Genomic DNA, 26,392 nt, shown 5'->3' with positions numbered 1-26,392 from the left:
TGGGCCTGGAGGGTATTACGTTAAGTGAAATAAGCCAGAAAGAGAAAGACAAACACTGTATGATCTCACTCATATGTGGAACATAAACCAACACATGGACAGAGAAAACTGTATTGTGGTTACCAGGGGCAATGGGGGTAGGGGGTGGGCACAAGGGGTGAAAGGAAACATATATATGGTGATGGACAAACAAAAATGTACAACCAAAATTTCACAATGTTATAAACTATTAAAACATCAATTAAAAAAAAAAAAAAACCTCCCAAAAAAAACAAAGTCCAGGACCAGACAGCTTCTCTGGTGAATTCTATCAAACATTCAAAGAAGGTTTAATTCCTACCCCTCTCAAACTATTCCAAAAAATTGAAGAGGATGGGACACTTCCTAACTCATTTTACAAGACCAACATTAACCTGATACCAAAACCAGACAGGGACAATACAAAAAAGGAAAATTACAGGCCAATATCGCTGGTGAACATAGATGCAAAAACCCTCAACAAAACATTAGCAAATAAAATACAATAATACATTAAAAGGAGCACACACTATGATCAAGTGGGATTTATGCCAGGGATGTAGGGATGGTTCAACATCTGCAAATCTACCAATGCGATATACCACATTAACAAAATGAAGAACAAAAATCACATGATCATCTCAATAGATGCAGAGAAAGAGTCTGACAAGATCCAACATCCATTTATGAAAAAAAACTCTAAACACAATTGGTATAGAAGGAAAGTACCTCAACATAATAAAGGCCATATATGACAAATCCACAGCCAACATCATACTCAGCAGAGAAAACTGAAAGCCACTCCCCTGAGAACAGGAAGAAGACAAGGATGCCCACTCCTGCCACTCTTATTCAACATAGTACTGGAAGTTTTAGCTAGAGCAATTAGGGAAGAAAAAGAAACAGAAGGTATCCAAATTGGAAAGGAAGAAGTGAAACTCTCACTATTTGCAGATGACATGATTCTATACATAGAAAATCCTAAAGAATCCACCAAAAAACTATTAGAAATAATCAACAAATACAGTAAAGTTGCAGGATACAAAATCAACACACAAAAATCAATTGCATTTCTATACACTAATAATGAACTAGCAGAAAGAGAAGTCAAGAAAACAATCCGATTTACAATCACAATGAAAACAATAAAACACCTAGGAATAAATTTAACCAAGGAGGTGAAAGACCTATACACTGAAAACTATAAGACATGATGGAAAGAAATCGAAGAAGACATAAAGAAATGGAAAAATATTCCATGTTCATGGTTTGGGAGAATAAACATAGTTAAAATATCCATACTACCTAAGGCAATCTACAGATTCAATGCAATCCCAATCAGAATCCCAATGAGATTCTTCATGGAAATAGCACAAACAATCCTAAAATTTATATGCAACAACAAAAGACCCCAAATAACCAAAGCAATCCTGAGGAAAAAAAACAAAGTTGGAAGAGTCACACTCCCTGAATTCAAATTATACTGCAAAGCTAAAGTAATCAAAACTGCATGGTACTGGCAGAAAAACAGACACACAGATCAATGGAACAGAATTGAGAGCCCAGAAATAAAACCACACATCTATGGACAGCTAATCTTTGACAAATGAACCAAGAACATACAATGGAGAAAGAAAAGTCACTTCAACAAATGGTGTTGGGAAAACTGGACAGCCATATACAAAAAAAAAAAAAAAATGGAAGTAGACCATTATCTTACACCATACACAAAGATTAACTCAAAATGGATTAAAGGGGCTGGCCCGGTGGCATAGCGGTTAAGTTCGCATACTCTGCTTCAGGGGCCCAGGGTTCGTGGGTTCAGATCCTGGGCGCAGACTGACGCACCACTTGTCAAGCCATGCTGTGGCGGCGTCCCATACAAAGTAGAGGACAATGGGCATGGATGTTAGCTCAGGGCCAATCTTCCTCAGCAAAAAGAGGAGGATTGGCATCTCATGTTAGCTCAGGGCTAATCTTCCTCACAAAAAAAAAAAAAAAGGATTAAAGACTTGAATGTAAGACCTGAAAGCATAAAACTCTTAGAAGAAAACATAGGCAGTACCCTTTTTGACATGGGTCTTAGCAGTATCTTCTTGAATACCACATATACTCAGGCAAGAGAAAAAAAAAGAAAAAATAAACAATGGGACTACATCAGATTGAAAAGCTTCTGCAAAGCAAAGGAAACCACCAACAAAATGATAAGATAACCCACCAACTGTGGGAAAATATTTGCAAATCATATATCCAACAAGGGGTTAATTTCCAAAATATATAAAGAACTCATACAACTCAACAACAAAAAAATGAACAACCCAATCAAAAAATGGGTAGAGGATATGAACAGATATTTTTCCAAAGAAGATATATCTCCCCACCCTCACTCCTGACAACCACTGATCTTTTTACTGCCTCCATAGTTTTGCCTTTTCCATAATGTCATACAGTTGGAATTACAGGCACATGACAAGATGTCCAATATCACTAATTATTAGGGAAATGAAAATCAAAACTGCAATGAGATATCACCTTACGGCCGTCAGAATGGCTATAATTAACAAGACAAGAAATAATAAGAGTTGGAGAAGTTGTGGAGAAAAGGGAACCCTCGTACACTGCTGTTGGAGGTGCAAACTGGTACAGCCCCGATGGAAAACAGTACAGAGATTTCTTAAAAAACTAAAAATAGAAATACCATATGATCCAGCTATTCTACTAGTGGGTATTTATCCAAAGAATATGAAATCAACAATTCAAAAAGATTTATGCACCCTTATGTTCACTGCAGCATTATTCACAATAGCCAAGACATAGAAACAACCCAAGTGCCCATCGACAGATGAATGGATAAAGAAGATGTGGTATAGAGACACAATTTAATATTACTTATCCATAAAACAAAGACAAAATCATGCCATTTTCAACAACACGGATGAATGAGGGTATTCACATTTCGAAATGTTAAGTCTTCCTGGGGAATTAAACTTTTATCATTGTCCTTAATAATGCTCTTGGCTTTAAATTCTACTCTGTCTGATATTAATATAGCTACACCAGGTTTATTTTAGTTAGTATATGCCTGGTTTATCTTTTTCCATCCATTTGCTTTCAACCTTTATGTGAACATATGCTTGTAGCATATGTCTGGATTTCTTTTTTCCCCAATTTGGTAATCTCTGCCATTTAACAGATGAGTTTAATTCATTGATATTTGTTGCGATTATTAATATATTTGGACTTATTCCTACCATTTTATTTTTTTATTTCCATTTGTCCCACATTATCTATGATTCTTGACTTTTATATAATTATTTTCCTCATTCTGTTTTTTCTCGCTTCTTTGAAATTTACACACTCTACTTCTCTTCTTTTAGCGTTTACCCTTGAAAGTTTATCATGCACATTTACCTTAAAAAGTTTATGGTCAAATAATATCCTTACCTTTCTCTTAAAAAATACAAAGACTTTAGAATACTATAACTCTGTAGACCCACTCACAACTTACATACCATGGCTATCCATTATTTTCGTTGTCTTTTTTTTAAACTCAAAAGTTAGACATTATTGTTTTACACAGAAAGTGTTTATTTTATTTTATATACGTGTTTACTATTTGTTAATTACTCTCTCACACATGTCCCACCATTTATCTAGAATAATTTTCCCTCTTTTTGAGGTATAACCTTTACTGTAGGTCTCATGGTGGTAAACTCTCAGTTTTTGTATTTATCTGTAAATGATCATTTCACCCTCACCCTTGAATGATAGTTTTGCTCCATAGACAATTATAGGCTATTATTTTCTCTCGGCACTTCGAAAACACTGTATCACTGTTATCTGGCCTCCACTGCAGCTGATGAGGAGAGTTTACTGGCACAGTAATTCGTCATTCCTCTGTAGATGTATTCTCTATGTCTTAACATTGCTGTCATATTTTCCACATACTTTAGACATATCTTCTAGTTCACTAAATTAAGTTTTTTATTTCAATGGTATTTCTCATTTCTGTAAGCTCTTTTTTCAAATTCATACATGCATTCCTAATAATCTTTTTTTTCAAAGTAAAACGGTTTTAATTTTTAACAGTTTGGTTCAGCCCAAGGAGCCAGGCTGTGATGGGTATAACTGCCATTAGAATAACTGGATTAATTTAGAGAAGGGCAAATGTGGTTTTGGTGGTTGTGCCCGTATGTACGTCTTTTTTTTAATACTTTATTTTTTAGAGCAGTTTTAGGTTTACAACAAAATTGAGAGAGAGGTAGAGATTTCTCATGCACACCCTGCCCCCACACACACATAGCCTCCCTCATTATCAACATCATGGACAAGAATGGTACATTTTTTATCAAAGATGAACCTACATTGACACATCATTATCACCCAAAGACCACGTTTTACCTTAAGGTTCACTCTTGGTGTTCTACATTCTATGGGTTTGGAAAACATATAATGACATGTATCCATCATTATAGCATCATACAGAGTATTTCATTGCCCTAAAAATGTGCTCCACGTATTCATCTCTCCCCACCCTCACTCCTGACAACCACTGCTCTTTTTATTGCCTCCAAAGTTTTGCCTTTTCCATAATGTCATATAGTTGGAATTACACTGTATGTAGCCTTTTCATATTGGCTTCTTTCACTTAGTAATATGCATTTAAGTTTCCTCCATGTCTTTTCATGGCTTGATAGCTCATTTCTTTTTAGCACTGAATAACACTGCATTGCCTGGACGTACCACAGTTTAATTATCCATTCACCTACTAAAAGACATCTTGGTTGCTTCCAAGTTTTGGCAATTATGAATAAAGCTGCTATCAACATCCTTGTACAAGTTTTTGTGCAGACATAAGTTTTAAACTCCTTAGGGTAAATACCAAGGAGCACAATTGCTGGAGCATATGGTAAGATTATGTTTAGTTTTGTAAGAAATCACCAAACTGTCTTCCACAGTGGCTGTACCATTTTGCATTCCCACCAGCAAATATGAGACTTCCTGTCACTCTGCATCCTCACCAGCATTTGGTGTTCTCAGCGTCCCAGATTTTTTGGCCATTTTAATAGATATGTGGTGGTATCTCGTTGTTTTAATTTGCATTTCCCTGATGATATACGATATGCAGCATCTTTTCATACGCTTATTTGCTATCTGTATATCTTCTCTGGTGAGGTGTTTGTTAAGGTTGGTGGCCCATTTTTTAACTGGGTTGTTTATTTTCTTATTGTTGAGTTTTAAGAGTTCTTTGTTTATTTTGGATAACAGTCCTTTATTAGATATGACTTTTTCAAATATTCACTCCCAGTCTGTGGCTTGTCTTCTAATTCTCTTCATATTGTCTTTTGAAGAGCAGAAGTTTTTAATTTTAATGAAATCTAGCTTATCAATTACTTCTTTCATGGATCATAACTTTGGTGTTGTATCCAAAAAGGAATTACCATACCCACAGTCATCTAGGTTTTCACCTATGTTATCTTCTAGAAGTTTTATAGTTTAAAATTTTACATTTAGGTCTGTGATCCATTTTGAGTTCTCTTTTTTGAAAAGTGTAAGGTCTGTGTCTAATTTTTTTTGCATGTGGGGGGTCCAGTTGTTCTAGCACTTTTTGTTGAAGAGACTATCTTTGTTCCACTGTATTGCCTTTGCTCCTCTGTCAAAGATCAGTTGACTATATTAATAGGAGTCTATTTCTTGGCTCTTTATTCTGTTCTATTATCTAGTTGTCTATTCTTTCACCAATATCATATTGTCTTGATTACTGTAGCTCTATAGTAAGTCTTGAAGTCAGGTAGCATCAGTGCTCCGACTTTGTTCTTCTCCTTCAATACTGTGTTTGCTATTCTGGGTCTTTTCTCTCTCCATATAAACTTCAGAATCGGTTTGTCAATACCCATAAAATAAGCTGCTAGAATTTTGAATGAGATTGCATTGAATCTACAGATCAAAGTTGGGAAGAACTGACATCTTGACAATATTGAGTCTTCCTAACCGTGAATATGGACTATCTCTCCATTTACTTAATTCTTCTTTGATTTTCTTCATCAGCATTTTGTAGTTTTCCTCATATAGATCTTGTGAACAATTTGTTAGAATTATACCTAAGTATTTCATTTTGAAGGGTGCTAGTGTAAATGGTATGGTGTTTTTAATTTCAAATTTCACTTGCTCATTGCTGGTATAGGAAAGCAACTGACTTTTGTATATTAACCCTGTATCCTGCAACCTTGCTATAATCACTATTCTAGGAGTTGTCAGTTCTTTCAAATTTTCTACACAGATGATCATATTATCTGAGAACAAAGAGAGTTTTGTGTCTTCCTTCCCAATGTGTATACTTTTTATTTCCTTTTCTTGTCTTATTACATTAGTAAGTATTTCCAGTACAATGTTGAAAAGGAATGATGAGGGGGACATCCTCGCCTTGTACCTGATCTTAGTGGGAAAACTTTGAGCTTCTCACCATTAAGTATGATGTTACAGTAGGTATTTTGTAGATAGTCTTTATCAAGTTGAGAAAGTTCCCCTCTATTCCTAGTTTACTGAGAGTTTTTATCATGAATGAGTGTTGGGTTTTGTCAAATGCTTTTTCTACACCTACTGATATAATCATGTGATTTTTCTTTTTTAGTATTTTGATTTGAGGGATTACATTAAGTGATTTTTGAATGTTGAACCAGCCTTGCATACCTGGGATAAATCCCATTTGGTCATGGTGTATAACTTTTTATGCTTTTTTGGATTTGATCTGCTAATATCTTGTTGTGCATTTTTGCATCTATGTACATGATAGATATAAGTCTGTAGTTTTCTTTTCTTATAATATCTTCGTCTGGTTTTGGTAGTAGGGTAATGCTAGCCTCACAGAATGAGTTAGGAAGTATTCCCTCTGCTTCTATCATCTGAAAGAGATTGTAGAGAATTGGTATAATTTCTTCCTTAAATGTTTGGTAGAATTCACCAGTGAACCCATCTGGGCCTGATGCTTTCTGTTTTGTAAGGCTATTAATTATTAATTCAATTTCTTTGATAGATAGAGGCCTATCCAGATTGTCTATTTCTCCTTTTGTGAGTTTTGGGAAATTGTGTCTTGCAAGAAATTGGTCCATTTCATCTAGGTCATCAAATTTGTGGGCAGAGTTGTTCATAGTATTCCTTTATCATCCTTTTAATGTCCATAGGATCTGTAGCGATAGCCCGTCTTTCATTTCTGATATTAGTAGTTTGTGTCCTCTCTTTTTCCCTTAATTAACCTGGCTAGAGGCTTATCAATTTTATTGATCTTTTCAAACAAAAAACTTTTGGTTTCATTGATTTCCTGTTTTCAATTTCATTGATTTCTGCTCTAATTATTATTTCTTTTCTTCTGCTTACTTTGGGTTTAATTTGCTCTTCTTTTTCTAGTTTCCTAAGGTGGAAACTTAGACAATTGATTTTAAATCTTTCTTCTTTTCCAATATATGCATTCAAGGCTACAAATTTCCCTCTAAGTACTATGATTACATCCTTTATTTATTTAAATATTTAAATACATAGCTGTTCTACATCATACATATGATCTTTCTAATATCTACTATCTTTGAGGGACTAAATATGTTCTTTGCTAATTATTTTCTCCTGTGCTTGGTGATACTGGATTGTGAGCTCATTGCCTGATTTTAATTGGTAGGAATCCTATGGGCCTAATCTGTGAATTGAGCCAGCTTTCTTCTTGCAGAGAGAACTACCTAGAATCACTTGAGACCCCCTTGAGTGTCTGGGTTCAGCATAGTAATCCCAGGCGTTCCTTCCCAATGCTCAAGGCAGGCCCAAAACTTGTTTTATTAACTACCGACAGCTGCCCTTACATCACCTGCAGTGTCCCACAGGCACCAGCTCCAAGTCACCCCAGCTCACATGCTCTGTTCTAATTCTGTTTATTTAATCTAATTTATTTATTTAAATTTTTGAAAGGAGAGATCCTTGGAGACTTCCCATACCTCTGGTGAAGCCAGATATGTCTCAAACAGTGTGTCATTTCCAGTCCTTGGTTATTGTGTGATAAATGAGTTTCTTAGAGCTCCTAATAAGTATTATTGCCAGAAGTAGACCTGAAATATTTTTTAGTAAAAAATAGCATCTAGTACAATTCCACTTTTATAAAAAAAAATTTATCTCTAGTTATCCACCTTTCTATATGTATGTATGGATAGAAATATGTCTAGAATTCATGTTCTTCTGATATTAATTAGGGCTATTTCTGAGTAATGGGATTGGAAGTGATTGATTCTTTATAATGAGGCTGTGTTGTTTTTACAAGAAGAGAGTGATTTTTCTGAAACAAAAACAAAAGAAGAAAAATAAACAGACTGGGAGCAAATATTCTAAGATGTTAATAGTGGTTAGTTTGGGGTGGTAGGGATACAAGTTATTGTTATTTACTTTTTCATACATTTGTTTATTTTTAAATTAAAAAAATAACTGCTTGACATTCATCAATGCACATATTTTATGAGCAACCACCATTTTCACCACAAGCCCCGCCACCTAGACTATATGTGATAAGGCAACCAAGTATGACTCTATATCAACTGTCTGTTAGTACAAAGTTTACTGTAGGAAGTGACATCAATACTGGTGTTTTTACTTATAAAAGCATGACAACTACTTTGAAGTATAACTTTTGGTTTAATAGGAATCATGCACAATTTTTAGGAAAATATTTCCATGATATAGAATGCTATTACATTTAATATAGACCAGAGTAATCCTTCTCTAACACAGGTAAAGTTCTATTGCAAAGAATACTACTACTAAAGAGCTCTTTATGGAAGACTGGATGACCAACAGAGGTAATGCTTTGCTAGTACGGTTGTAAGCAACATCTCTGGTGATAGTTTTTATAATTATTACCTCTAAGGAAAGGACCTAACTCTGATGCTTATAGCTGAGAGAAGCTGAGTTATAACTATGCTTTATATAGTTTCTGTCTTGCCATCAAAGAGCAATTATCCTTCAGTTCATCTCTTCCTTCAAGCATAAAAATCATCTAAACAGAAACTACCCAAGCTATCTACCAGAATTAAAACTTGGGGAAAACATCCAGGAACAGAAAAAAAGGAGTAGAAGTAGTGATGTGTGCACAACACTTTCTCTAAAGTACCTTTTTTCCCTTGCAAATTTACCACAAAGAGCTAGACACAGCTGTTTCAGCTCTGATCCTAAAGCCTGGGAATCAGATTTCAAGCAATGCATTCAATTTTACATTTCCTTATAACTAAATAATTTAGAGACATCTTTAAATCCTTCTGATGGAAATTTACCTGTACGGTATCATCACTTGCCTCCATTTTCTCTAACTCAAATGTTAGAGTCATTTTCAATTTCTCTCTTTCTTCTCCCACACATCATGTACTTGCCCACCTCCTTTCTATCTTCTGTCTTTAAACATTACCTTTTCCTCATTTCAACAACCCTAGAGCAGGTCCTGGATGCCTGGATTGAAACAACTATCTCTTACAAAGCTACCCTCCATTTTGTATCTCCTTCATTTCTACACAAAGTGCTAAGAATTATCTTCCACCAACAGCTGTTTTCAGTAATAAGAAAGCTAAGTTCTGTGACTAAGCTAAACATCCCTTCTGTTCTGCAAGACCCACAATGGTTCCTAGTTGCTAGTCGTATCAAATTGAAATTTCCAAATATCGTTTATTATGTCCTTTATGAACGGCACTAAGCACTCTCAACCACATTTTTCTACATATTTAAATTTATATTATCTATTCCATTTAGTCTGACAACCATGTATTACCATGATTAATTCATTTTCTGTTTGTATTCTTTCCCACTATGGTAGGGACTATTTGTTGTCCCCGCTATTTATTCTCTCCTTCCTCCTTAACAATAGAGTCTCTAACTTTAATCTGGGCACATGGCTGCCTAATAAATAGACTACATTTCTCAGTCTCTCTTGCAGCTACAAGTGTCCATGTGACTAAGTGCTTACCAATAATATGTAAGCCAAAATGTTATAAGCAACTTAAAGTGTCCTTAAAGGGAAGGGGCATTCATATTTTCAACCTCTCTTCCTTCCTACTGGCTAGAATGCAAATGTTTTGGCTGGAGCTCAAGCAGCTATCTTGGATCATGAAGTGGAAGTTACATGCGAGTTTGGTGGAGCAACAAAACAGACAGAGGCCTGGGTCCCCGACATCATGAAGAGCCATATCAGTCCTAGAATACTTAGTTCTGGATTATTTTTAGAAAAGAGAAAGAAATTCCTATTATGTTTAAGCCGCTACCATTTTTATGGCCCCTACTATTATCACTTATGGGTGCACCGAATTATAACTGATCCACCCTTCACCAAGTTTTCATTTGCTACATCTCCTGTCACACTAAGAATGCCCCCCTACAAGCTATTTTCCTATGCCCCCCACCAAATTGTTAGTTTTCATTCTTCCTTTAAAATTCAGCTTCAGATTCAAATGCCTACATGGAAATGGTTAGTATCGCTAACTTTACTTAATCCAATTACTCTTTTTTGAACACAAACACACACATCTATATATCTAGAATCTATGTGTATATAGAGAAATGGACAAACGAAATTTAAAGCTAATGTAACAGATTTTTAACAAATTTACTACAGCTTTTACATCCAAACATTCACTATTCACTTTAAATAATACTCTTACTACAGATTCACTCCAATGACGCCATCACTCACCAAAACTCTTTTTGAACATCTTTTTGTGAAGCAGACTGAAAACTCATCACTAGATATAACCTCCATGAGAGCAGAAATATACCCAATTTGCTTACAAGGCCTAGAAAAAAGCAGGTACTCAATGTATGTTTATGGTACAAAAAGAAATAAATTGTAGCAAAACTTCCTCATTTGAAGGTATATTGATATTTTTTAATAGTCAAAAGTCATTCAGAGCTCAGTCTAGTGAATAAGATATGTCATAAAGCTGAGGAATATCATTTTGGGTTAAAAAAAAAAAGCACTGACTATAAAGCAATAAACTAGATTTCCTTGTATGAATCATAAAAATGGCTCAGAGTTGAGCTACTTCTGTAGCAATTTAGGGACTCATTTCCTAAGCTTACAGTTAAACATGCCAAGCTTGCTCCAGTTTCAGAGCATTTGCACCTGCTGTTCCCTCTGCCTGGAACGGATTGCTCCCTCCCTTCATTCAGGTCTCTATTTAAATATTCACCTCCTTCAAAAGGCCTTCCCTCACTACCGGACCTAAAATAAAGCCAGCCCTGTCACTCTCTGTCCCTTGACACCGCTTTCCTTTTCTTTATGGGACTTGTCACTATCTGACATAATCTTTTGTATCTGTTTTGTTTATGTGTGTTTAGTATCTGTCTCTGTCACTAGACTATTTGCTCCAGGATGAAAGGGACTTTGTCTTAATCACTGCTATAGCTCTAAATATCTGCTGGATATCCAGATTTCAAATAATAAACTCAATAAACATATGTCTATAATGAAAGAGAAAAGAAATTGAGGCAGGAAGAGCAAGAAAGATAACAGAGAAGTAGTAAAAGGGGCAAAGAAACTCTGGATGAGTCAGAATTGGTTATTTTACTGTTACTCCTTTTTTGTGTCAGCTTGAATTTAAAGCTTTCGTGAGAAATTTCAGAATGGGTCTGTGTCTCTTTTGGAGCTTTATTTCAAAGGAATGGGAACCCTAAAGACAGAGGTTCCATTACTTTTAGAAGCATCTGTGTGGTATTTACTATTATAATTACAACGGCTACCTCCTTTACTGTTTTTCTATCTCCCAGTGCACACAAGTACAAACTGAGCGAACATTTGAGAACTCTTGACTGAGTCAGAAAAGTACTTTAATGATTTTTCACAGTTTAGTTAGTTTGTGTAGGTGTTACTACTAACATTTTTAAATTTCCATACTTAACTGACATTTGCGATATCTATTCATAATGAATACCCGCAGCTCTTGCAGGATCTTGATTAATAGATTTACAGGATAAGGCTAGGAGGCAAGCCTCTGAAAATACTTGTAGCTGTATGTTACTCCTTCTATGCCCCTCACTTATGGCACAAAGTTTAGCTCCTTTCAAGAGACAATTATCTAAGTCACATTTCATTAATGTTTTTGCTTCCTCCAACTGTCCATTCCTTAACACAACTTATCAACAGGGTGTGTCCTGGAGAAGTTTGGGCAAAATGACATTTCTTTATGTTTTAGCGAATTTGTAGAAAAGATCATTTCATTTGCTTGCTGATTTCTATTGTAACATTACAAATAAAACCCTTTTTTAAAAGTTCAGTAGTCCAGACTTAAAGTTTTAGGCAAAGGAAAGGGTTACATAACACAAAGTATTGTCCTGGAAGAGTTTTAGAGCACTTTCAGAATTTTGAGGCACATATAAGAAAATGTCAGTTTCTTGATTTGTAGGATCGAATAGCACAAACGCACACTTAGACCCTAGTCTCAGAAAACAGTTCCCCTTCACATTCCAGTTATGATTAAAATCTTAAAACTGAATCATGATGCTAGTTTGATACCTTTAAAGCTCAAAAACAGTTTATTTGAATCCCAGATAATTGCATTCAGAAAATAAGCATAAAATTTTCTACTATTATTCTTCATCTTTCTTTTCCATAGTATGAGGTCTAATATAGTAATAGTAGTACTAATATAGTATTAATACTTTAGTACTAAAACCTAATGTTTTATATTTTTCAGTTGTTCTTAAATGATGCCTACTGCATTTTAGGCCAATGTTCATTATACATACTTTTATTACGTAGCCTTGAGACCTTAAGAAGCTTATGCTTCTTCTCTGAAGCAGGAATTTCTGGTGTGGGGGCAGAAGCACATGCTGTTGGTGAGTTACCTGTACCAGGTAATCTTTTAGGAAATGTCATAGAGTAGCAGGTACGCTGTCTTGTCCGACATGCTACTTCCCTCTCTTTATGCAGTAATTGCTCATCCATCAGCAATGTTATGACTTGCTTAGACTTTTCCCGGATATAATAACCTGAAAAATACATCAAATTTGCTTAGTAAAGAAAATATTAATTAGGCTACAACTGATTTTTACTCTAAAGAAAATTAGGAAAAAATGAAAATGTGAGCAAAGTGAAAAAACCTGTAGGAAATATAGAGGGAAACCTAAATTTCATTAGAATTGTCAATAACTGTACTGCTTTTCTTATACTTTAAGAAGTAAATAATAATATGATGAAATCACATCATATATTGGCATTATATTTTTCACTTAAAATATGCTATTGTATTTTCCTATTAAAAGCAATACACACCATGCAATAAATCAAACAATATAGGCACACAAAGAAGAGTAATGAATTAGAGCTAGATGTACTGACCTAGATGAATGACCGTGGCATATGACTAAAGATTTAAAGTGATAAGCACAGCATGATTCAAATCTGTGAAGCACGGGAAATAAACTGCTATATATGTATACAGAAGAGAGAAGTAGAGAAATACAAGGATGGATGATGGATGCATGCAGGTATGCATGAATGGATGCATGAATGGATGGATGGGCAGGCACACAGCCAGCTGTGTACCCACAAGATTGTCATTATCTGTTACCTTAGAGAGGTACAATTGAGTTGGAACAAGAGAAGGGAGGGCAATTGGCTTTTCTTTGACATAACATCCTATCATAACAACTTGATGCCATTAGTAGAGTACCAGAGTACAGTCTAAGATCTGAATTCTAGCCATGGTGCTGCCCTTAACCATCTGCGTGACTCTGAGCCAGTCAGGTGGTCTGTCTGGGCCTGGGTTTCCTGTCTGAAAACCAGTATAAGCATATCTGTTCAGTCTAATTCATAGATATAAAAGTATACTCATTCAAATATATGGTAGTATTATTACGCTTAATCCTCTCCCAAGAGAAATTATAAAGGAAATCCCTTACCTCTCCACATCTGGGGACCAATTCACATTAACATCTTATTTATTCCCAAGGCTGCTTCTAGAAGTAAACTGAAAAGTCCCTAAAGATCCTCTACCATGTTCATTTTGAACTCCAAGTGTGATGAATTAAAGTGTTAATGTTTCCAACCATAATTTACTAGTAGTAGAAGGAATGAGAAATGGCCAAATTCAGGGTATATTTAGACGAGGGGGGCCAACAATGTTCTCTAGCTGCCAGTCGATTGAGATGGACAGTGCCAGAAACCTTTGCTCAAGCTGCTATCTCTTCCAAGATTATTTTATCTAACCTTACTGCTTAATCATTTCTTCCTTCCAAACTTCTTTTATAACTGCTTCAAACCTTCTCATTCTAAACACTCTTAATTTCCTATGATTAGCTTATAGTCTACAACCAAAAAATTCCAGTGTTTTGGGCTACCACTCAGTGTCACACAACACAAGCCTGCTGTGACTATCAGCCTTTGGGGACAACATGCCAGATAGTACCTTCCTCTGGATAACTGACACAGCTTGTTTTCAGGGCAAAGGGTGTGCAGCGGGGATGGTGAAAAACTTGTTTTCCCATTCTTAACTTCAGGAGCTCCTTTGCTTCCACTTTCTGCCTCACTCCTCTTCTCCACCCACCCTGGCCTCCTTATTCTGCAATCCCACCACACTCTTTACCTCCTTAGAGCTGTGTGCTGGCTTTTGTTTCTGCCAGTAACTCTTTTGCATGGCTAGATCCCTGATTCATTCAGGTCTCTACTCAAATGTCACCTCCTCAGAGAAGCCTGCCTTCTGCCCACTCTCTATGAAATAGCCCCACCCCCATCACTCTCTATTCCCTTGTCCTGCTTTATTTTTCACCTCAGCATTTATCACACCTAATATTGTATTATATATTTATTTGTTTACTTGTTTATTTCCTCACCTAGAATATAAGCTCCTTGAAGGCAGAGACTCTCATTCACCCAGTATCTTTGGTGTCTAGAAGAGTGATGGGCACACAGTACATGCTCAATCACTATTTACTGAGTGAATGAATCGATAAAAGGAGCAGATTACTGAAAAGTCTCAATTTTCTCCTTGACACAATACAAGTGGAACCAGATGGATGAAAGATACTGAATGCCAATTTACAAGTTAGCTGCCTGAGAAAGCTGCTTGACCTAAAACATTTACTGCAATACCCCTAATTAGAAAAGGTTAGAACTAGAAATTATGGGATAGATGTGGAATATTAATATTCTACTTGGAGTCTACATGGATTGATGGGATTTGAGGGCAGCTGCAACAATTCAAAGGGACCAGCAGGTACATCAAGCAGAAAGCCAGCTGCAATGATGGAGGACTTCTCCCTGAAACATGCGGGCTCCTCCCTGAGGTGGCAGTCTGCAGCATCAGGAAGGTCAGGCCACAGCAGTTTACAGAAAGTAGGGAGATGAACTTCCCACCCAAGGCTGCCCACAGCCCTGGCTACCCCATTACCACCCTTCAGATGCTGGAGCGGAGGAACCTGGCTGTTCTAAAGCATCCAAGTTGAAAGTGAAAAAATCCAAGAACCCAATAAATCTGCTTCAAGAATAAGCAATAATAAGATGGCATCTACTCACTTCTAACCAATATGTTTCTGAAAAGAAAGGAAGGAGGACTAAAATAGAATAGTACTGGAAATAGGATAAACTTAGGCAGCAACTGCTTTGTGTCTGAAAAAGAGAAAGCAAGAAAAAAGGGGGAGGCAGAAGGGGGAGGTAGAGAGAGGGAGGGAGAAAACATGGATTCTCTGAAATAAGAAATTAAACTATGGAACAGATCAATATCCAAAGATATTATATAAAACACACCAAGATGAAAAGCTTGTTAGCTGAGTTGAAGGTCAAAGTAAAAATAAAGCTATATACTGTTTTAATTAGGAATCTTTGGGTTATAAGTGACAGAAACTCGATTTGAACTGGCGAAGGCGAAGGCCATGAGAAAACCAGGAGTTGCAATTGGGCCTCAGGTACAAAAGAAGCAGAGACCGGAAAACTCCCAGGACTCTTTTCCCTCTCCCATCTCTGCTTCTCTCTGTGTAATGCTTTTATTTCCTCCTCTTGCAGCTGGCTTCTTCAATCTGATGTGAATATGGCCACAGACAGCTCCAGATTCACATCTCACACTCTGCCACCTGAGAAGTTTCCCTCTTCCTTCGTTAAAATTTGAAAAATCCAGGAGAATGACTGTGATTGGCCCAGCTTGAAAGTCACTTGCTCATCACTATGGCCAGAGGGTAGGACGCTACCACTGGCAACACCCATTAGAAAGACACAGCAAGGCCGCCCCGTGGCTTAGCGGTTAAGTGCGCGTGCTCCGCTACTGGCAGCCCGGGTTCGGATCCCAGGCACGCACCAACGCACTGCTTCTCCGGCCATGCTGAGGCCGCGTCGCACACACAGCAACTAGAAGGCTGTGCAACTATGACATACAACTATCTACTGGGGCTTTAGGGGGGTAAAAAAAGGAGGAGGATTGGCAATAGATGTTAGCTCAGAGCCGGTCGTCCTCAGCAAAAAGAGGAGGATTAGCACGGATGTTAGCTCAGGGCTGATCTTCCTCACAAAAAAAAAAAAAAGAAAGACACAGCAGAGTGAGGGGAGGATCAACAGGATAGAAAAATGAACGAGTAGAAGGCCAGCTCGAGGAGTCCTCCCAAACTCAAGGCAAAGCACAAGGACATACAAATCACTAGAGCAACTCTGCACAGACGACCGCCCAGGGATGTTCACTCATGCAGTCATTTCATCGTTTCCTGAACACAAGTTTCAGGAACTGCTCTAAGCAGTAGGGGCAAAGGTGAGGAAAAAAAGAGACTAGGTCCCTAAACAAGATAATTTCAGATAAAAATAAACGCTCTAAAGGAAATAAAGAAGAACAACACGATAAACATTAATTTGGGGTGTGGTTAAGGAAAGTCTTACTGAGGAAGTAACCTATCAGCTGAGTCTTAACAGCAAGAAGCCAGCTCTGCAGACATACAGGCAGAGCGCCAGGCAGAGGGAGGAGCAAAGATTCACTTCTTCAGGAAAGCCTTCTACTGAGAGCTAACAACCCCCTTCCACCTCGTCCCACACATACATCAGGGCCTCAGACTTGGTCAGGCCCCACTGTCACACCCTCGCATAGCACCTACACTTGCCTTTCATAGGATTTCCACAGTTTGTAACTGTCTGTTTATTTGATAAATGTCTTTTTCCTCCATTAGACTATAATATTCCTGAAGGCCAGAACTATACTTGTTTGCTTAAGAGATACTTAAGAAACGTTTGTTAAATAAATGAATGAATACCCTGAGGAAAAATTTCCCAAATGCAGGGGAGGAGTCCATATAAGTTCACAACTGAACATCAAGTAAAGAGATTTGGAAATATAATAAATTCAAAGATCTTGGACACTGAGGTGTACCAGCAGGGAAGACATATACAGACTTTTAGAAAAGCAGGTATTAGGCTTCAAACAGCAGTTATAAAACATCTTAATACTCCTCTCTCCATTCCCCACCCACTGACCCACCAAAATCTACTCGTCTTCCTATATTCCTTTCTCAGTGAATTTTACCTCCATTCTAAGCCAGAAATATGAACATTCACCTCCTCAAAGTCAGTAATCTATGTCTATAGATCGTACCTACTAAACATCTTCTAAATCCATTCTCTCCTCTCCATTTCTCTTAGTTCAGGCCCTGATCATTTGTTGCCTGTGGTGTTCAAAATTTTTTACTTATCTTTAGTCTCCCTTCCAATCTACCCTCCACAATGTCTCCAGGGAGGGAGGGGAGAAGTATCCCAACCAGTATATCTGATTAAGTCATTTTCAAGTTAAAAAACCTTCAGTCAAGTTGGCACAGTAAGTTCACGCTTCAAAGTACTCCTCTGTTCTGCTCCAAATGCACAGCAATAATAGACATCGCCAGTCTCAAAAACAAGACAAAAACCTCCATGAACCAGAAATATAAGAGAAAAAAAGCAGGGAGCAGAGCTGAAGCCACAGGGCTGCTGAGCTCTTGATCCGGCAGCCAGGAGTTCGGCAACTCAGGTGTTAGAGAACCAGAGCTGGTCTCACTCTTTAATGTGAGGGGATATCCATGTTTGTGAGAGAAGGCTGGGAAGAAAAGAAAAAGAAAACAAAAACAGCTGCTAATTGCTTCCTGGGCTGTAACTTATTTGTAGCTGTGGGTCTAGAAGCAAGAGGGCACACATGCAGCTTGAACTAAACTAAGCCACCTGCCAGCTCAGTGACTGGATCTATGATACCCCCGTATTATCACAGGGCGTGAGCCCTGAGCTACTTTATAAGGGCTGTACTGGAGGCTCTCAGGGAACTGGGTGGCAGGAACTGAAAAACCAACATAAAGGGAAAAGTGAACACAGGTAATCGGGGAAGAACCTCTCGCTCAAAATAAGTCTGAAAACTAAAATTCCAAAATAGATTTTTAAAAAACTGAATGCTTAAGAAAGATGGCCAATAAAAGCAGCAATCAAAACATAAATTCACTCCAAATGAAATCAGTGTTCTATAGGATTCTATAGGATCTTCTATAAATCAATATTCTATATTGTTACAGGATTTTAAAATCCTATAACAGATTTTAAAATAAATATAATTAAGAGTGATTAATACAGGAATCATATCGACAACAAGGAATACGAGATTATAAAAGAAAACAAAAATAGGCAGAAACGAAACAAGAACAGATGGATATGAAAAGAGCCAATTAAAAATCCTAGAAATGAAAACTATAGTCACTGGGATTAAAAACAAAAAACCTGAGGCCAGCCCCGTGGCATAGTGGTTAAGTTCGGCGCATTCCCACTTCGGCGGCCTGGGGTTCTCGGGTTCGGATCCCAGGCATGGACCTACACCACTCGTCAGCCACGCCATGGTGGCGACCCATATATAAAGTAGAGGAAGACTGGCACAGACGTTAGCTCAGGGCTAATCTTCAGCAAATAAAAAACCCTCAACATCCAAGGTAAACTCCAGAATCTAACAGTTGAAGAGAGAATTGGTAAGTGAAGAATAGTACTAGGGAACTCTGCCAAAATACAGCACAGAGAAATAAGATTAAAAAGATTAATTAAAAGTCATGAAGGACAGATCACAAGGCACCAATATTCACTTAGAAGGTTTCAAAAAAAGAAAATTAAAGTAATCACAAAAAAGCAATATTCAGGGAGACAAGAGCTGGGAATTTTAGAGAAAAGACATGAATCCTCACATCAAAAATGCTCTCCAGAGACCAAGCAGGATAAGTAAAAATAAATCTATACCTAGAAACATGGTAGAAAAACAGAAGAACATTTAGGACGAAGAGAAACTCTTAAAAGCTACCAATCCCTTCTTTGGGCCTACAACAATTCACTAGCTATTCAGCTGGCAAGCATTTATTGGACATCTCCACCTAACTAAGTGAAGAAACAGAGATACAACTCAAATCATCTCAGCACTCCAAACTCCTGCAGTCTAGGATGGAGACTGTCATGTAGAGAACTCCTTACAGCTGTGTGATACATGCTGCAATGGACCACGGACAGGTGGAGACTGCTGAACTCTACAGGGCAGTGGGAAAGACCTTCCTAGTGAACATGTGCAGCGAGCTTTATCTGAACATGAATACACATTGCAGGAAATAAAAATGATAAAAGTGAAAATATGTCAAGGACTAATGGTATTAGCTAACATTGACCAATGACTTATTATGTGCCTGACTTTCAGACATTATCTCCAATCCTCACAATAACCCTCAGAGTTCATGAAGTCCATTTTACAGATGAGAAAAGTAAGTTTAGGGTAAGAAACTTTCCCAAAGTCATAAAGTTAATAAGCTAGAAAGTAGAGTTTGTTTCTATAAAAATACCAAAATATAGACTTCAATTTCTTTGACTGACTTCAGTATACAAATGTAAGCTACTGTATTTGATGAGAACCTTGAGAAGAGATGGATTCTGTTGACGTAGCACTGAAATGCTAAACTGGTTACTCTCCTTTTTGTTTACTGTACTCTGTTGTCCATATGAGCACAGTAATAAATGGCACCATGGGAAGACTGGCTGGACCAGCACATTTAAGCTGAAATAAATTCATGATTTGCTTCTTGCTACCATGATTATCAATGCGACTATGTTTGCTGAAAAGGAGCAAAAGGCAATCCAAAATATTGAACTGTTTTAAGTATACAGGTTTTGTTTAAATTCACAGTATTATAACTTTTAACAACAACAGAACAGGCTACAATAACCAGAAGCCTATAATATACATTTGTTAAATGAAATTCATTTGTTCATCAAGACTATAAAAACGTTTGTTACAAGAAATCACATTTGCTCCCATGAACCATAAATGAACTCAGCAGCCTCGTGTTAATGAACTCACATCTCTGTACATGAGCACATCTACATTGCAATAATTAACCAGTCCACCACCACCTATCACGTAGGTTTGCTGGTTAGAGAATTTTGACCACTGCTGTCTGACACCTGTAGGAAAAAATATTAAGTTTGATGCACTTTGAAGCTAGATATTTTTCCCACAGTGCTTAACCACTATACCGTACTGCCCAGGAACCGTCTGCCTCACACCACCCCACATCCAGCCCCTTCTGTAAAAGTAATGCCCCCAAACTGTAGTTCTTCAGCTTTTAGAGCCTTAATATGGCTAAACAACCTCTAAAGTAATTTTTTTAGATTTTTTTAATATTTTTGTTTTCTTGAACTTACTCACTCTTTCCAGATATCTTGGCTCTATTCAATTCACTACAGTCACCTTGAAAAGGAAAATCCCAATTATTCCTTTTTTTCTCCTACTTGCCTAGGCTCCCTCCTTCTCTAAACCTTCTCAGGTATTTCAGGGTCCAAATACCTGGTGTTTTCTCCCCTTCTATGAGAACCTGAACTCAAAAACCAACTCCCTCTCAAAAAAAATTGATTTCAGTAATTTATAAACTAGTGTAAATATAAATAAATATATTACATCTTCCAGAGTATTTGCATTTTACATTTTAATTTGTATCTCTTAACTATGGCTTAAAAGTCTTAGTTCTTACTCCAAGACATTCAAACTTTGGTGAACAAACAGGTAGGTGACTGGTAAGGGCCCATCCTCAAGTTTTGGAGGACACACAGAGAGGCGGCCTACACAAAATTTGCCATGCATATAAATGTAAAGTGTCTAATTTCCTAAATTAGATGACTGAGAATGATAGTGGAAAACTAAGATGGCAGTAATGTCACCAATGCATGCTACTTCTAGTAAAATAGCTTAACATAACTTTTTAACAACACTGAAGATTTGTCTTTTTAAAATATATTTTTTAAAAAATCTACCTTTAATTTAAATATACGTGTGTATGCATATATTAAATGGCCCATTTAAACGAAATTAAGCACAATTTCATGACTTACATAATTGAAAATAAAATAGTACAAAAATCTATAATGCAAACATTTCTGAGAAACTAAATTGGTTTTATAAAAAGAATACCATAATTTTGTAAATAAACAATCTGATGGTATGAAACATTCAACTGGGTATTTTTCAGACAATTTTAATTAAGTTCATTCTAGTAGTTCAGTGAAACTTCGTGAGGATATTTTTAAGAACTCAATTAGGAGAGGCTGTATAGCATAATAATAGAATAGGACTAAACAGTATTAGGATATATGAGTTTTAATCATGTTCAGCCATTAATTAGCTGTGCAACCTTATTTAAATAACTTACTCTGTCTGAGTGTTAGCTCTTCATCTCTGCAAGAGAGATAATACATATCCTTCATTCCTCACAAGATGTTGTAAGGATCAAATGAGATACCATACACAGAAATGCTCTATTATTAAAATCCAGTAACGTGCAAACAACTAGATACCATATAGAAAAGAATAAACTTTATCTCTACCTCACAATATACACAAAAGTTAATTCTAGATGAATTACAGACCTAGCTAAAACTATAAAATGTCTAGGAGAAAACATAGGAGAAACAAGGCCTTCATGGCCTTGGGGTAGGCAACTTTCTCAGACAAGGCACAAAAGGCATTAACCACAAAAGAAAAAACAAACTGGACTTCATTAAAAGACCACATTAAGTAAGTAAAAAGACAAGCCACACTTGGAGAAAATGTTTAATACATGTATCTGACAAAGGATTCATATCCAGAATGTATAAGGAACTCCTATAAATCAATGATTAAAAGACAAAAAAAAATTAAAAATAAGCAAAATACTTGAATAGCCAAAAGATGTCCATATGGCCAAAAATCATATAAAAAGGTGCTGAACAACTTTCAGGGAAATGCAAATTGAAACAACACTATACACCCATCAGAATGGCTAAGTTAAAAAGAATAACAATATTTAAGTATTGACAAGGATGTGGAACAACAAACTCTCAAACACTGAAGGCAGGAGTATAAAATGGTAAAAACCACTTTAGAAAATTTTCATTAAATATACACCTGCCCCAAGACCCAGAAATTCCACCCGTTAAGTATATGCCTAAGAGAACTGAATATGTATGGCCACAAAAAGACTTACACAAGAGTGTCCATAACAGTTTTATTCATAATAGCCAAGAATTATACACAACCCAAACATCTACCAACAGAAGATGGATAAACAAACTATGGTATATTCACATAATGGAATATGACTCAAAAATAAACAGGGATGATACTACTGATAGATGCAACAAGGATGAGTCTCAAAAACACCAAGTTGAGAGAAAGGAGCCATAAACAAAAGAATACATACTGTATGCTTCCATTTATATGAATTTCAAGAATAAATGAAACTAATTTATATGGCGAGAGAAATCAGAATAGTTGTAGCCTCTGTGGAGGCGGGAGGATTGACTGGAAAGGGAGATGAAGGAATTTTCTGGGATGATGGAAATGCTCTGTTATCTTGATATTGGTGATGGTCACACTTACCAACATTCATCAAACTGCACACTTAAGATCTGTGCATTTAAAATATATAAATTACATCCCAATAAGGTACTGTAAGTATTAAAAATCTATTTTAAAAAGTAATTTATAGTAAAAAAAAAATGGAACAGTATGTTGTTATTAAAGGAGTCAACTCGGACATTTACATTTTTTATATTCCTAAAAGAAAGTTAATTTCTATAAATTTTCTAAAAGTATAAAAATATTAAGATATTAATCATCAATTCATCAAATATCTACTGAGTGATTCTACTCTCAGGCAATATACTAAGTGCTAGGGACACTGTTCTTGCCCTTTAGAAACCGGACCTAAAATAACTAAAATAAATAAAAAACACTTAAAAAATAGAGAGGATATACACCATGACCAAGTAGGATTTATGCTAGGAATGAAAGGTTGGTTCACATATGGAAATCAATCAATGTAATACACCACATTAATAGAATAAAGGGGGGAAACACATAATCATCTCAAGAGATGCAGAAAAAGCATTTGACAAAAGTCAACCCCCTTTCTTGGTAAACGTAGGAATAGAAGAGAACTTGTCAACCTGATCAAGAGCACCTATGAAAAACCCACACCTAACATCATACTTAATGGTGAAAGACTGAAAGCTTTCCTCCAAGATCAGGAACAAGACAAGGATGTCTGCTTTCACTGCTTCTATTCAACATTGTACAGGAGGTTTTAGCCAGGGCAATTAAGCAAGAAAAAGAAATGAGAGGCATCCAGATTAGAAAGGAAGAAGTAAAACTATCTCTGTCTGCAGATGACATAACCTTGTATGTAGAAAATCCTAAGGAATCTACAAAAAAAAAAAAAAAAAAAAACCTATTACGGCTAATAAACAAGTTCAGCAAAGTAGGAAGATACAAGATCAATATACAAAAATCAGTTGATTTGTATTTCTACACATTAGCAATGAACCATCTGAAAATGAAATTAAGAAAACAATTTCATTTACAATAACATCAAAAAGAATAAAATACTTAGGAATAAATGAACAAAATGAGTGTAAGATTTGTATACTGAAAACTACAAAACATATATGAAAGAAGACCTAAATAAAAGGAAAGACATCTGTGTTCATGGATTGGAGGAATTGATACTAAGATGGCAATATTCCCAAAATTGATCTATAGACTCAATGCAATCTTGATCAAAATTCTAGCTGCCTTTTTTGCAGAAATTGACAAGCCAATGCTAAATTTGATATGTAAATACAAGGGACTTAGAATAGCCAAAACAATATTGAAAAAGAACAAAGTTGGAGGACTCACACTCCTTTATTTCAAAACTTACCACAAAGCTACAGTAATCAAAACAGTGTGGCAATGGCATAGAGATAGACATATAAATCAATGGAACAGGACTGAGAGTACAGAAATAAACCCCTACATCTATGGTCAATTGATTTTTGTAAGAGTGCCAATACAAGTCAATAAGGAAAGAAGAGTCTTTTCAACAAACAGTAGTGGGACAACTGGATATCCACATGAAAATCAATGAGGTCGGACTTTTACCTCACACTATATACAAAAATTAACTCAAAATGGATACAAGATCTAAATGTAAGAGCTAAAACTATAAAACTCTTAGAAGAAAACATAGGTATAAATCTTCGTGACTTTAGATTAGGCAATGATTTCTTACACATGACACCCAAAGCATAAGCAACCAAAGGAAAAATAGGTAAAATTGGACTTCATCAAAATTGAACCAGGAAAGTAAAAAGATAACCTATAGAGAATGGGAGAAGATATTTGCAAATCATCTATCTAATAAGGGTCTTGTATCCAGAATATATAAAGATCTCTTAAAACTCAACAATAAAAAAAATAACCCAGTTAAAAATGGACAAAGGATTTGAATAGACATTTCTCCAAAGAAGATACATAAATGGCTAACAAGGACATGAAAAGATGCTCAATATCATTAGTCTTTAGGGAAATGTAAGTCAAAACCACAATGAGATACTACTTCACACCCAGTTGGATGGCTATAATCAAAAAGAAGGACAATAACAAGTGTTGGCAAGGATGTGGAGAAATAGGAACCCTCATACACTGCTGGTGGGAATGTAAAATGGTGCAGCTGCTAAGGAAAACAGTTTAGCGGTTCCTCAAAAAGCCAAACATTGAATTACCATATGATCCAGCAATTCCACTCCTAAGTATATACCCAAAAGAATTGAAAGCAGGCACTTGAACTCATACTTGTACACTAATGTTCATTGCAACATTATTCACAATAGTTAAAAGGTGGAAACAACCCAAGAATCCATCAACAGATGAATAGGTAAACAAAATGTGGTATGTACACACAATGGAATACTACTCAGCTATAAAAAAATGAAGTTCTGATACATCCTATAACATGGATGAACCTGGAGGACATTATGGTAAGTAAAATAAGCCAGACACAAAAGGACAAATACTATATGATCTCATTTATATGAGGTACCCAGAATAGGCAAATTTACAGAGACAGAAAGTAGATTAGAGGTTAGCAGAGGAGTTATTGCTTAATGGTTACAGAGTTTCTGTTTGCGGTGATGAAAATGTTTTGGAAATAGATAGTGGTGATAGTTGTGCAACATTGTGAATGTAATTAATGTCACTGAATTGTACACTTAAAATGGCAAATTTTATGTTATATATATTTTATCAATTAAAAAAACTAATAATATACCAAAAACCATAGGATTGTGCACTTTAGTTTTTTTATTTTTTAATTTTTTGTGAGGAAGATTGGCCCTGAGCTAACATCTGTTGCCCTCCTCCTCTTTTTGCTTGAGGAAGATGGTCCCTGAGCTAACATCTGTGCCAACCTTCCTCTACTTTGTATAGGGGATGCCACCACAGCATGGCTTGATGAGTGGTGTCCAGGTCCATGCCCAGGATCCAAACCTGCAAACCCCGGGCCGCCAAACAGGAGCGCGCAAACTTAACCACTATGCCACCGGGCCAGCCCTGTGAACTATGCACTTTAAATAGGTGAATTGTATGGTATGGGAATTACATCTCAATAAAGCTGTTTTACAAAAAGTGAAGGGAAAAAAAAAGGAAATGAGCTCTCAAGCTATAAAAAGACATGGAAGAATCTTAAATGCGTATTGCTAACTGCAAGAAACCAGTTTGAAAAAGCGACATACTGAATGATTTCAACTATATGACATTCTGTAAAAGGCAAAACTACGGAGACAAAAAGATCAGTGGTTGCCAAAGGTTTGGAGAAGGGGGAAAAAGATGAATAGGTGAAGCACAGGGCATTTTCAAGGCAGTGAAACTATTCTGTACCATCCTGAAATGGAAGATACATGACATTATGCATTTTTCAAAACCCCTAACTGTAGAACACAAAGAATGGACCCTAATGCAAACTAAGGACTTTATAGTTAATAATATGTATCAACACTGGTTCATCAATTGTAATAAATGTACCACACTACTGCAAGATGCTAACAGGAGAAATCGTGTGT

At 36.4% G+C, this 26,392-nt stretch overlaps 1 protein-coding gene across 1 annotated transcript in view; it reads right to left on the bottom strand.

Annotated features, from left to right (window-relative positions):
- Nucleotides 1-26,392, bottom strand: part of ENTHD1 (ENTH domain containing 1) — a 186,118-nt gene that overhangs the window by 95,635 nt on the left and 64,091 nt on the right. The window contains exon 3 of the mRNA XM_004438027.3: nucleotides 12,778-13,020. Coding sequence (XP_004438084.1) covers nucleotides 12,778-13,020 — 243 coding nt within the window. The remainder of the gene's footprint in view (nucleotides 1-12,777; nucleotides 13,021-26,392) is intronic.

This window comes from Ceratotherium simum, chromosome 25, assembly GCF_057802395.1.
Source record: "Ceratotherium simum simum isolate JZ-2026a chromosome 25, ASM5780239v1, whole genome shotgun sequence".
Classification (NCBI taxonomy): Eukaryota; Metazoa; Chordata; class Mammalia; order Perissodactyla; family Rhinocerotidae; genus Ceratotherium; species Ceratotherium simum.
Note: the sequence above shows the minus strand (reverse complement) of the source record. Positions and strands in the feature narration are given on the sequence as shown.